This window comes from Melospiza melodia, chromosome 3, assembly GCF_035770615.1.
Source record: "Melospiza melodia melodia isolate bMelMel2 chromosome 3, bMelMel2.pri, whole genome shotgun sequence".
In the NCBI taxonomy this organism is placed as follows: domain Eukaryota; kingdom Metazoa; phylum Chordata; class Aves; order Passeriformes; family Passerellidae; genus Melospiza; species Melospiza melodia.
Window position 1 is genome coordinate 31,795,983 of NC_086196.1, and position 13,026 is coordinate 31,809,008.

The window sequence follows — 13,026 nt, forward strand, 5'->3', positions numbered from 1 at the left end:
ATCAGCCCCTCCTGGCCAGCTCCTCCCAGTTTATTTACTGAACATGACACTGTGCTGTGGAATATCCCTTTGTCCAGCTCAGGTCAGCTGTCCTGGCCTTGCCCTCTCCCGGCTTCTTACTCACCTGCTCGCTGGCAGAGCACAGGAAACTGAAAAGCCCTTGACTTACAGTAAGCTCTACTGAGCAACAACTGAAATATCAGTGTGTTATTGACATTATTCTTGCACTGATTCTAAACACAGCACTGTGCCAGCCACTAAAAGGAAAATTAACTCTCTCCCTGCTGAAACCAGGACAGCAGATGTAACCTTGATTCTTCTATTTAATAAGAACAGTATCTCTTCCTAGTGATTTGTGCAAGATAGTCTACCTGAAGAAATACTTATTAAATATTGAAGCTCCTCTGGATCAAAACTGAATTACATTTTTATGCTTTTTATATTTTTTTATACTTTATACATTTTTATATTTATGTGACAACTTGGACGGTGAGAAAGAAATAGGGGCTCAAAAAACCTCAGGAGACTAACATAACAGAGCACAATACAAAAGGCACCAACCTTGTCCAGAATCAGAGGCTGTGCACCTGTGTCCACACCCTCCCACACACAGGGGGAAAAAATGAAATCAGAAGGCTGAACACCAAGGCAGGATCAAGGAAAGGTTTCTCAGCCTAGGCTCAAATTCATATGAGTACAGCTACACAGCTGTCTGATGGGGTGATGCTGGGCTACAGTCTGAGCACAGCGCAGGGGAGATGTGCCACCCCTCAGCACAGCCCAGTAACCTGTCTCCCAGGAGGAAACCCAGCACTGATAAGCAAGGAGCACTGCTGTGGCTAAAAGATAGCCAAGAACCTGGTTCCAGGCTCCTACAAACATTTACACACAAGCTCAGACTACAGTACACAGTTTGAAAGGTTTGAAAAAACTGTCACTTAAGGTTGTTTATGTTGGGTGCTTTGTCACCCCACTTCATCTTGTTCCATCCTGCCCCATGCCCCACTTCTCACTGGCACAGCCCTGTGCTGACCAACAGTCTGGCTCCAGATGCATTTTTTCACCCTAGCTAACTCTCACCTGCTAACTTCTGCAAAATCATACAAGCAAAACTCAATTTATGCCTGATCTGAATGCCAGAGATTAAGTTGACACATATATTTGAAATAAATAGAATTTTTAACAAGCATATTGAGGTCTGTGTTTACTGAGATCCATATCAAATAGTTCTGCAAACAGACATGAGCAAAAATATGTACGCTAATGTTTTCCTTATATTTCCTAATAGAGGATGACAAACCTTTCTGAAATGATCGCTTCAAAAACTCAAGCAAGACCAAAAAAATCTAAACACTGTGACAAATCACATGAATTTTAATACCATACATCTTCATAAGCTGTTTTCTAATTTCAAGTCCAAAGTGCCAAATACCAGCTTTCACAGCATGAAGCTCATCGTTCCCCATAAACTTTCATAAGCAGCTCCTACTTACTAGGAGAAAAAAAAGACTCTGTGTTAGTTTGTTCTTGTAAGGAAGATGTAAATCCATCCACAGTAAGGATTTTAAACAAATACAGTCCCTTGCTTAGCTTTCACCTCAAAGGAGAACAATCATGACGTAAATACCCTTTTCAGAAAAGGGAAGGCAGGCACTGGACAGATGCCTGGATATTTTCATTAGTACATAGTATTATCAATTATTTGTATTTGTAAAATGTCCTGGATATTTAATATCTTAGTCATTTTTACTCTTAAACCAGAAAATATTGCTGAAGTTGAAAGTTAGGTTGTGTTTCCTATAGATAATCATGCAAGCTGTTCTGATTATCCTGGGAATGAGACATTCCCAGTACAGTTTTCATGCACTACTTTGGGCACTAAGAAACCAAAGCAATCTCTCTAGTGCAAAGTTCAGAGCAAAGAAAGGTGTGTTTAAACAAAGCACAGATCAGCAAGCTTTTAAGAGCTTATCAGTGGATGACCAACCCTAATTTAGAAACTGCATTTTTATTTACCTCATTAGAGTCTGTGCGAATCCAGGCTGGGCTTTTGTTTTTTTTGTTTTTTTTTTTTCTGGTGAGGCAGGCTGCATGTGACACGTGCAGGCAGCGAGGGAAAGGCAGGTTATCAGCAGCTCTGCAGCAGGAGGGCAGGTGCTCCCTCCAGTGCAGTGCACCTGGACTCCAAGGATCTGTTCTCACATCACAGCCTGCCTTTTGCAGGCAAAGGCCGTGCACAACTGAACACTGAACAGCCTGAGTCAGGACTAAATGAGCTGGAGATGAAGCTAGCACCAGCTTTAGAGTGGTTGTTTAAGGACAAGTTGTACCTGAATTGACTAAAAACCTGCCAGTACAAAGTTAAGACATCAAGTATCTTCTCAACAAAACTGAACCAATGGAGCTAAATTATTTCAGACAAGCATCTCACAGGATGTGGCCATAGCCACTACCAGGACTCACAAAAATGAGTTAACTTATCAAATCACAGCCCCACAGAGATCACATGAAGCTGGCACAGATGTAGGCTACTGCCAGAGTATTCTGGCAAACCCTCCTTTCCTGGGAATTTCCTTCACTCCCCTTGTGCCAACACCATCACTGATGAAGTAACTTGCTGAGTTAGATTTGGACTAAACTGTCCGAAAACAACTTGCAAAAATTACTGCTTTTAGTTTACCTTTTTGTTAATCCAGCTCAACCTACTTCAGCCAACTCAGAAATGCCAGTCAGGGTAATAAAAATATTAGGAAGGTATAAGTGAGAGACGAAAAGAAACTCTACTTCCAGGGGCATTCCCCAATCTTTTCTGTAGGGGTGATATAGTATGGGTAAATGAAGATGTTATAGAATGTAATCTTACCCCTAAAGAGTTACAGCGGAGCCAATTATTAAGGATTGGGAGCAGGCCTGACTTTAGCAGGCCACAGCTGTAGCCAATCAGCAGAGTGTTATAAAAGAGTGGATTGGTGGGAACTGGAGTCAGCTGGCTGCTGCAAAGACAAGGAAGAGTCAGTGACTAGAGGAGTTGCCTGTGAGAAACATCAAGGAGGCATGAAACTCTAGCAATATGGAACCCTTGCAATGTAATGGCACTAGAACTCTTGGCATATAATGACAATGCTTTTCAGCACCCATTTATCTCAACCTACAATGACCATGACTTGCACCCACCATCACAGCACATCAAAGCTTCTGCTGGTTCAGAACAAACCCTAGGACACACTCTGAGAGGAAAACAAAAGTTTCATCACATACTATCTCTTTTCAACAGAACATGAAGACCTTCCTCAAGTCTACCAGAAATGCAGGCTTCTCAGGAGAAGATAACACAGGCAAGCCACCCAAATGAGTTTAGCAGGACATTAAAACCCACCCTCGGGATGGAGTTATAATGATGCTGGTGACCACTCCCATAATGATAACACCATTATCAGCATTTCCTTATCTGGCTGTGGCAAGGACAAGCAGGTTGAGAGGCTCCAGAAGCTACACTACAGATCTGTAGGACCTCTCACCCTCTTAGCAACTGCAGAAACAGAAAGCATCTTCCACTGGCAAGTGGTAACCATAGCTCTGGTGTCCTGTCCTGCTGTGACTGGCCACTGAGACACAGCTCTGTGTGTGTGACAGCAGTGACAGAGCTTCCTCTCTGTTCAGTAGCCAAAGATTCTTGTTCCAAGCCTCTTGCTTTGTATTTGGAATCACAGACTCAACTACAGCTATAACCACAATTACTACATGAATTCTTGGGCTAACTCAAGCCTACAAGAACTTTTGCTTTATTTGTGCAGCTAAAAATTTAACCTTGCATTTTCTTAATCCAGAGCAAAGCTTCCTGTTACCTCTAGATACAGTATACTCCTGGACCTTACTGTTGTACTATATTAAAGGTAAAGAATTTCTGACAGAGATGATACTTCATCAGTACCCTTGAGTCCCAACATTATGCAGTTCTAATAACTACATAAAAATCTGCTAAAAACCATCAACTGAGTAAAAACACTAAAAACTGGGCAATGTACCTTACTAAACACATACTGCTGAACATTGACCAAGCAATCTTCACACTTCATCCTAATTATTTTCCTTTTTTGCAGTTAGGGATATGAATTCAAAATATCTGACTTCCCAAAGCCAGAGTAAAACCTGTCAGGGTGGTTTAGGGACTGCTGGACTGGAAGAAAAAGGAGTTGGAGGAGTGATAAATTGAAATTCTTATTGGTGCTAAATCAAGCAAAAGTGCTAACTGTTCTGCTGCAGTTGGGCAGTGAGTGTGCATGACAAGGTCTTTATTTATTTATTTGTTGAAGACAATGCTATTCTTACTTTGTTGCTTTCTCGAGTATGCTGTACCTTCAACCACTATTCTAAGTATGCTAAAAACATTCAGATTTGCTCCTACTCAAATATTTCATTGCAAATACTTCACCCCAAATGGTTTTAAGTTTCCCAAGCATACTGGGGGCCCTATGAAGGAAACATTTTTAACATATTTTTATTGTCATCCTTTGGCCTAAGAAGCCTCCCCAGGAAGGAAGTCTGTTGAAGAAAGATGACAGATAAAATATCTGAAGTTATCAAAAAATCATTTCTAGTCCAACAGGACTGGGATGCTGTATCAGGGAACAGTCACAGAACAAGAGAGAATAATGAGCAGCCTACCCTCATGTGAAAATGCAGGTACATACTCTATCTGTGCATGCTTTTATTCTGCTGTAATACAAGACAGCTAGCCCAAAACAATAACCAAGGAATAAGTTCATAGCTTCAACTTTTTTGGGAGTGCAGAAGTGCCCATCCCATAAGCTGCTCATGAAAAATGATGGCTAAAATTGTACTTAAGGAATTAATCAAAGCTGTCTATTTTTTACACATCCAAATACTAAAAAACAACACCCCTCCCTTTTTTTTTTTTTTTTGCCTATTTATTTGGCTCTAAGTATTTAAATTCTCTGCCTGAATATCATTATTTTGAAACCACGACTCTAAGGCAGGTTCACTGCAAAACCAGCAGCCCTCACAAAATAGCCTGTTGGCACACTGCGAGTACTCAAAGCTTATGAGCAGGGTATTTTTCTTCCCCTGGCAAAGCAGATTTACTGAGGAGTCTGGAATGACAGTCAGTGAGTCATGCACAGCCAAATCTGCCACACCACTCACAGCGGGGACCTCGCTGTATCACTCACTTACTGTAATTACAGCCTCCCTTCAGCTGGAGCCTTTCATAGACCAAAAAAAACCTAAGGTGCACTTTTAGTAATTCCAAAGAAAAAAAGCACCCACAATAGAGATGGGTGCTGGCACTACAAATGTTACCCAAACATGTAGGAGTAACCTTTAAAGCATTACAGCTTTCAGCTTCTGCTTCACTAGTGCCAGTTACAAAACAAGAGTAAAATATTGGCAATAATAATAGTTTATAACATTGTTTATCTAGTGCCAATATCAGCAGACTCAAAATACCATTAGTCTTATTCAAAAACAAATTTAACAATTCTGCTCATCAAAGAGAAAGAATTTAGAGAACAATTAACTATTCTACTATGTCACTCTTAGAACCCTGGAGTTCAGATTTACACAGCTCTTCTGGCACTTTGCTGACCAGCTCCATTCCAGTTTTGCATAAAGTCTGCATGTTTATAACAGCAGATCTAGTACTATATCGCATTATGCTCAGTATCATCGATATTTGCACACACTCAAGCAAAAAAAGAGAAAGCACATAATAAAAATATACAAAAGGCTTTGTTTCCCATTCCTAATAGTTAGAAAACCATGACATCTCATACTCTGTATGAGATAATATCAATAAAAAAGAAAGGCTGTATACAGGCCCTGATTCCCTCTTTTATGGTATGTCGCTCTATTGATTGAGCAGAGTTTCTCTTGTTTGTATCTATTTAAGGGTCTGTCTAACACAAAATAGAACTCAATAGATTGTTTGCCCTGATAGTGAAGGACATTAAATCAAATCTACACCCACAACATAAAATAATCTAAGTCACCTGCAGAACTGGGCTTGTTGAAATAACGTTTTATCACCCTGACAGCTGCTGAATGGATGTCTCAGTGCAAGACGCAGTGACCATGTCTGCACAATGAGGACTGCACTGAAAGAGCTTCAGCAGATCTAGGGCTCAAAAATGACATGCAAATTGAATTCATCAAGATTCTTCAAAAAACAAGATGACATGACTGCAGTATACACAGCAAAGAAGTGATTTTACTTGAATTGGTGACACTCACAAGACTGACACTGAAGTACTACTGCATACAATTCCTGCTGGGGGGGGGGGGAGGACAAGCAAAGTAGGAGGGCAAATGTAAAGATGGGTGCTAAAATGATGAAGAAAAGTGTCACAAAAAAGACCTTCAGCCTGAAGAAACAAAGGCTCAAAGAGAATTGTTTGCTCCACACACCAAGATAAAATTGAGTGGAAAGCTAACCATAGATAACAGGCACTAGGACAGCTTTCTAATGGGTTGGCAAGACATAGCAAGAAGCAAAGGTAGGAGCAAGATAAATTCAAAGCAGAAATAAGGAGCAAACTGAAGATGGAGAACCCCATGAAGCAGGAATCCAGAATCAAGGAAGCAGGAAATGTTGGGATACCACATCTTGTGGTCAGGAGATCCAGTTACTGGGATTAAGACATCAGTAACCAAGCAACACATTAAGGGTCTGCCATACTATCCATACTTACACATGAAGTGGACTATATGGCAGAATATGCATGAAGTACAAAAGACACAAAAGCAAGTCCAAATAAAGCAACTTCGTGCCTTGTTGCCTGTCAGCTCTACCTGAAGATGTTGGTAAGCACTGGATCACGAACTCTGTTCAAATTAGCAGGCAAACCCAAGGCAGGAAAGGTTTTTCTGATGCATTCAGATGAAGACTGTGCTTATGCAAAACCCCTAGCAGATAAAAAGACTGCGATGGTTTTGTAAAGTCAGCTGTAATGGGACAGATCTCTGCTCTGCAGATAGTTCCTTCTGCTTTTAAGAAGCAAAGCAACACATGGAAGGTACAGTCAGGGCCATCCAGATACTAGCATCACAAAAGGTTACAGGGGTGAGGAACAACAACTGCTGTGATGAGAGGGGCAGGGACCTGGAATCCCTTCTGTACAAGCAGATTGCAAATGAAATTGTAAAATGCTCCACCCACTCAAGGCAGTTGTGAGTAATCAGCTTGTGAGTTTTCTGCTTGTACACTGAGCATTATATGTATCCCTCAGAGTACTTTATTCCTTTATACTGAATTTCACTGGTTTTCAATTCCAAGAGTGAGTCACTGGTAGGAAAAGAAGGGGAAAGGAATGAAAACTTTTCTCTGAAATAAAGGAGACGGAAAATGACCTTGGAGAAAAGCATGATTTTGTGCTTACTACTAGATTTCTTGTTGGCTTAAGATACCAACTATTAAGACTTCAGATTAAACTGAGTAAACATCTGAACAAAAAATCGGGCAGATTATTCCAGTAAGGAAAGAATAAACTCCACTTGCATGGTTGATCTGTAATGTCTATTATGGTCAATGTTCGAAAAAGCCTATCTTGTGGGCAGTTCACAGCAGAAGTCTGTTATTTTTCCATGCTCAAAGGACATCTGTAATTTGAGTTTCTCACTAAGAGATCAAACAGCAAGTGAGGTATTTAGACCACGGCTGTCTGTAGAAAACATCAAATATTTTATGTCCCTTGCTCGTCCCCAAAATTGAACGCATGCTACCACTACTAAGTCTGTAAAGCCCATATTTACAAAGATATATAAAATTAATACTTTTGTTTATGCAGACTTATACAGTAACCCACAAAAAGAGGCACTTCACTACAACAAAACCCAACTGAGCCTGCCTGGTTTCACTGCTATACAGACCCAAGCTTCAGCTGGTGTCTCCCAGAATCAGGTGGATTCAGAAACAAAAGCAGGATAGTGAAATTCAAGGGCTGCAGGCCCTGAATAGCAGGCGCCACTCAAGAGAGACCTGAGGCGGCAGCAATCTCCTCTCTTACAACACTCTTTTCCAGAACTGGCCCAGAGTTTAGTTCCATCTCAGGGAAACTCAACTTGTTCTCATTTTCCAAGTGAGTACCAGCAAACCAAAGGCAAGATTTAAAAAAGGCAAAGAAGGGAGAGGGCACACAACTGCAGAGCCTCTGAGGAGGAGCAGCCATGTCCTAGGATCTGTGAAACATTGGACTTTTTCTTAAATTATCAGCAATATGAAGATTTTCAAGCTCTTTGGAAACATAGGAAGTCAAACAGGCACTGGCTTGCAAAACTGAAACGGGTCCTCCAGTGAAAGTTAATGCAGTGCACTGAAGCGGCAGCAGAAGCGCTCACGCTGGTGAGCAAGCAGGGTGACTCACTGGAAACAGATACAGGGAGGCTCTCACATGACAGGCTGGTGCAGCACAGGAGACATCACGGAACAGCAGCATCCCAAACAGGAGAGAGGCATGGAGAGAAAGCAACTCTGCCTTCAGTGGCCAACACCTTCAGAATCCTTTATCTATTACTCGCTTTGCAATTGAGGCTTGCTCTTGAAAATGCCACGCAGCAGAAGTTTATTTGCCTCATGCACTGGTGTGTTGGTGCAGCTCAGTTACTTCTGCATGCACACTGCAGAAGTAGATTTTATAAATCTACTCCTCATGCACTGAATACTCCAGGCTTGGTCTCAGCCTTACAATCACATTCAAAAAACATTTTGACATAGATATGTTTAAACACACACACACATATCCACTCACTCCTCAGGACAGAAACAGTCCTGTAGAAGACTCTCTGGATGGCATTTGATTCCTGAGGATAAGACCACGCAGCCATATGAAGAGAATGTTATCTAAAACACCTACATGTGGCTGGCAAATATGACACAGGACCTGTGGTGCCTTCGGCCATAGCAGACGGGGTAAAATGCCAGAGGAACCTAAATGGCACTGCAAACCTATGCTTACAGGTTTGCATGTTTCATGTACAAGGGTGACACGCTTACACTCAGTCACTGAAACGGTTTTGGACTGAAACCTGTCTGATTCACTCTTGGTTTCCCCAGCCCATGTAATAGAAACCCATAAAAAGACAGAAATTATTTAAAACTTTGTGCATGGACACCATGAAGAAAAGGAGATGTAACCAAAATGCAAGTAGCATGACAGCCGATAGGGCATTGCTGAATCTAACAGGTTAAAACTTGAAAGTAAGTGAATTAAGGAAATACGGAAAAGAGAGCTGTTATTAAACTTGAATTTGATACTGTGTATCGTGCCTTTTGATTTTTCCAAGAAAGTTTTTAAACTTAATAAATATTAATAAATATTTAGGTAGACCACAGAAATCACACACAACCAATATCTACACCATATAAAGATAATCCTTTAACTGCTATGTTACAGCAAAATAAACTTCTCTATGGCAAAGACAGCACTTCTGATCCTATTTTATGCATCATTACTGTTAAGACAATATTCCTAAACTGACAAACGTGGAAGTAATCACACTGAGGCTGTTGTAGATTTTAGCCTACTGAACCTATGGTAAGGTAAGCCTTTACAAAAAAGTATTTCATAGACTTATTGTGCTTTTAAAGGGCCAAAAAAAAACCCAGAATAGACAAGTAGCTCAACAATCTATTAAATCAGTAAAATTTTAAGTCTTATGAAGCAAGAGTTCTCATATGCCCAAAGGAAAAAAAAACGGGTAGGAAGAATAGCTCTTTCTTTCCTACGATGTCACTTTGTCTGGAGCACAGCCAACATACTGCTTTTTCCAGGAGGAACCAGTGTCATGCTTCCCTACAAAGATAAAGCAATTTCTAACACACACTGTCTTAAATGCCTATGAAAAAAATAATTCAGCATAGTTTCTCTATTATTCTTTCCAAAAGGGCTGCTTCATTTCAGCTGGGACCGTATTACATTGGCTTCCTAATATTCTGATCCCTGGTAAAATTTATAGAATTTTCAAATTAGTAGCAAGATGCTAACCTAGATATTGAAGTTGTACTAATTTTGTTATTTTTTTTTAAAGGCAAAATAAGCTAAATTTCACATCAACAGCAAAATACAAAATCTGGACTGCAGAACTGATCCACTTGCACACTATAAAAAGCCTAATGGAAGAACTTATGTCCATTAAATATTTCAGAATTATATGGGTTTGGGCATTATTAGTATCATGCAACTCTGCAAATCTTGGGAATGTTGACAAAGAAGGAATGTAGTTAGAATAACTGGAGGGAGTGGATGGGAGAGAAATCCCACAGAAACCTTACAACATTTCAGGAAAGTTTTGTTTGTTTGTTTCTAAAAAGACCAAAAGAGAACCAGAAGTGGCCACGCCCCTCCTTCTCTGTTCCCATGAAAATACTCCCAATCTTCCTCACTTCAGAAGTGGGAAGACACTGGGGATGCACAGTAGGAGGGAGTGGGTCAACCAGGAGCATGGAGTTGAGATCCTGGTTAATAAAAACAGGAGAAACAGACCTAAGGTTCAAATTTAGAGTGGCACAGCAGAAAGGCAGTGAGGTATTCCAGGATTTTAGTTTAATGAGCTAAGTGGCAAATGCACATGGGCTGGAAAGCTGTACTACTGCTGTGGTGGAACATGGGCAAACTAACTGTGGGAATCCTCTGCTCTGCACAGCTGAAACATGCCCATTTGTTTGCTATAATTACAGAAATGAGACCACTTTTCCCATTTATTTCCCCTTCTCTTAATCCCAAACCAGAAGAATTTTTGAAGGATTGCTATACGTGCTTGGCAATGTCCCAGCTTACCCAGGAGGCCATCAGCAGAAGCAGCTGCAGAGGAGCTGGAATCTCACGAGACTGCTGCTCCTAATGGTGTGGCATTAGCACAGGAGACAGGTTTCCTAACACACAGAGAGGGACTGTGCTCATGTATCTCAGGCCTCTAGGGACAAGAGTCTGCTGCTTAGAGCCATGTGTCCAGACAGCTACATGTAAAAAAAGGGGAACCAATTCTAACAGATACACAGATCTTTACTCAAAAGTTATCCCAAGGAGCAGGGAAAGCATTTTTTTAACTTATCTCTCCATGTCCATGGGGAGTTTGATGGGAGTTATCTGAAGCAAAGAAACCCCACAAACAATAACAGAGAAATTTTTGGATTCTGTGACTTCTTGAAAAAATATTCATTATTTTGTATTCCATTGAAAATGGCCAGGTCTGCAGCGCCCTACAGGTGTAGCTAAGATGACATCAGGACTTCAAGTGAGGCTGATAAATAACATTAGTCATGGAGAAGGAAGTACCTCAACCAAAAGAGAACTTTGTGGTTCTAACAATGGGTAGGAGGTATTTTTCAGTTCACTCCTTGCTCCTGTTGTGGACTCTTGGTGTGACAGGTCACAATGCATTTTATCTTTTCTCCAGGGTGACCAACTGTACTGCCTGCTACCTTCTTTTAATCAGACTAGAATCTCTTTGATGACACATGCTCTTCCTATGCACACATGGAAACAGTATGCCAGTTTCAGCACCTTCCCAGTTTCAGCTGGCTTCTCAGCATTATTAAAAGTCCCATCTTTATCAATGGGACCTTTGTTGACAATTTCAGCAAAGAAGAGGCAAGACTGAATGGGCCATAAGGACAAAAGTCAGTCCTTTACACAGAAGTCCCTCTGGTCATTGCTATGGAAAAGCCAGCAGTGACTTCTGCCTAATCAAACGTGCTGTGAGTCACCTCCTAGTAGGTCCTCAGCCCTCGTGTATGTGAAACCGGCTTCTTGCCCGTTATCAGTTTCAATGATAAATGCTATTACCTACACCTTCGTCCCGTTTATCACATTAATTTTTTTTTAATAAAAAAAAAAAAAGGCAAGTTACAAAGACACAAAGTAAACCACAAGTAGATGATAGGAAAATCTACGCACAGCGTCCCACGGACACCCAGATCCCAAAACCACTGACGAGGCCACGGGACAGCCCCAAACCCTCCCCGCTCCGAGCCTTAAACCGCTCCGGCCAGAACAGCTCGGGTTTAACACCGACCACGCAGCCGGGCGGCCACGGGATTTTCTCGGACACAAACGCCTTAACAACAGCCGGCGGCCGCTGCTTGCACTCGGCTCTCGGCAGACCAGCAGAACTCCTGGGGTTTCCTCGACGCGCGGAGCTTATTACAGAAACGGGTGACAAAAAACCCAAACCAACTAACCAACAAAGGAAAAACCCTTTGGGAGCTGCGGGACAGCGCAAACCCGGGGAAACCCTTTATCCCCGGGGCCGGAGAAAGCACCTTCTCCCGCGCAACAGGTTCGCGCTGAGCCGGCCGCGCTCCTCCTCCGCGGCGCGGCAGCCGGAGCCGCCTCCGCCGAGCGCACCTGCCGCGGGCAGCGCCCTCCTGCCCTCCCCGAGCCTCCACTCACCCGCCGGGGGCGTCGCCGGCCCCGCTGCTGGGGTGGTAGGCGGTGAGGACCACGGCGCGGGAGCCGGACCGCCAGCTCATGGCGCTCGCCGCCGCATCCCTTCTGTAGACACCGAGGCGGAGCGGGGCGGCTCGGCTGCGGCCCGGCGCGGCCCAGCCTCCAGCCGGCAGCGCGGCGGGGCAGGGCCGGGTGACGGCAGCGCTTCCTGCGGCCCGGCGGGGCCGTGCGCCTCCTCCCGGCCCGGGAACCCCGCGGGAGAGGGCGGCGGGAGCGAGCGGCCGCCGGGAGCCGGGCCCGCCTCACGGCTCTGTGCGCTCCCTCACGCCGCGGGCTGTGGGGAACCAGCGTGCTCCGGGCAGGCTGGGGTTGGTGTGAAGGTGTCGCTCAGACATCCGTCAATTAAAGAAGAGTCGCTGCCCTTTCGGCCCGGGTCAGCTGCCACGGGAGAACTGCCGCGCCCCGAGGCTGCCGTGTGCGGCAATAAGAAAAATAAAAGAATGTGTTCAGCGTTTGCTTTGTGCATGATCTATTTTACTGAATCGCAAGAGTATCTGGTGATTGCTTTAACTTTTCATACACATATTAAAAAGAAAAGTGTTTGTTTTTTTTTTAAATAACAGGT

At 42.9% G+C, this 13,026-nt stretch overlaps 1 protein-coding gene across 2 annotated transcripts in view; it reads right to left on the minus strand.

The window, feature by feature from the left end:
- Nucleotides 1–13,026, minus strand: part of ARHGAP18 (Rho GTPase activating protein 18) — a 94,207-nt gene that overhangs the window by 54,892 nt on the left and 26,289 nt on the right. Inside the window, exon 1 of one of the 2 annotated variants that reach the window (XM_063151155.1) lies at nt 12,405–12,528. The exons of the other annotated variant lie outside the window; for it this stretch is intronic. Coding sequence (XP_063007225.1) covers nt 12,405–12,484 — 80 coding nt within the window. The 5' untranslated portion in view covers nt 12,485–12,528. Of the gene's footprint in view, nt 1–12,404; nt 12,529–13,026 lie in introns of those variants that run through there. 2 annotated transcript variants of the gene reach the window in all.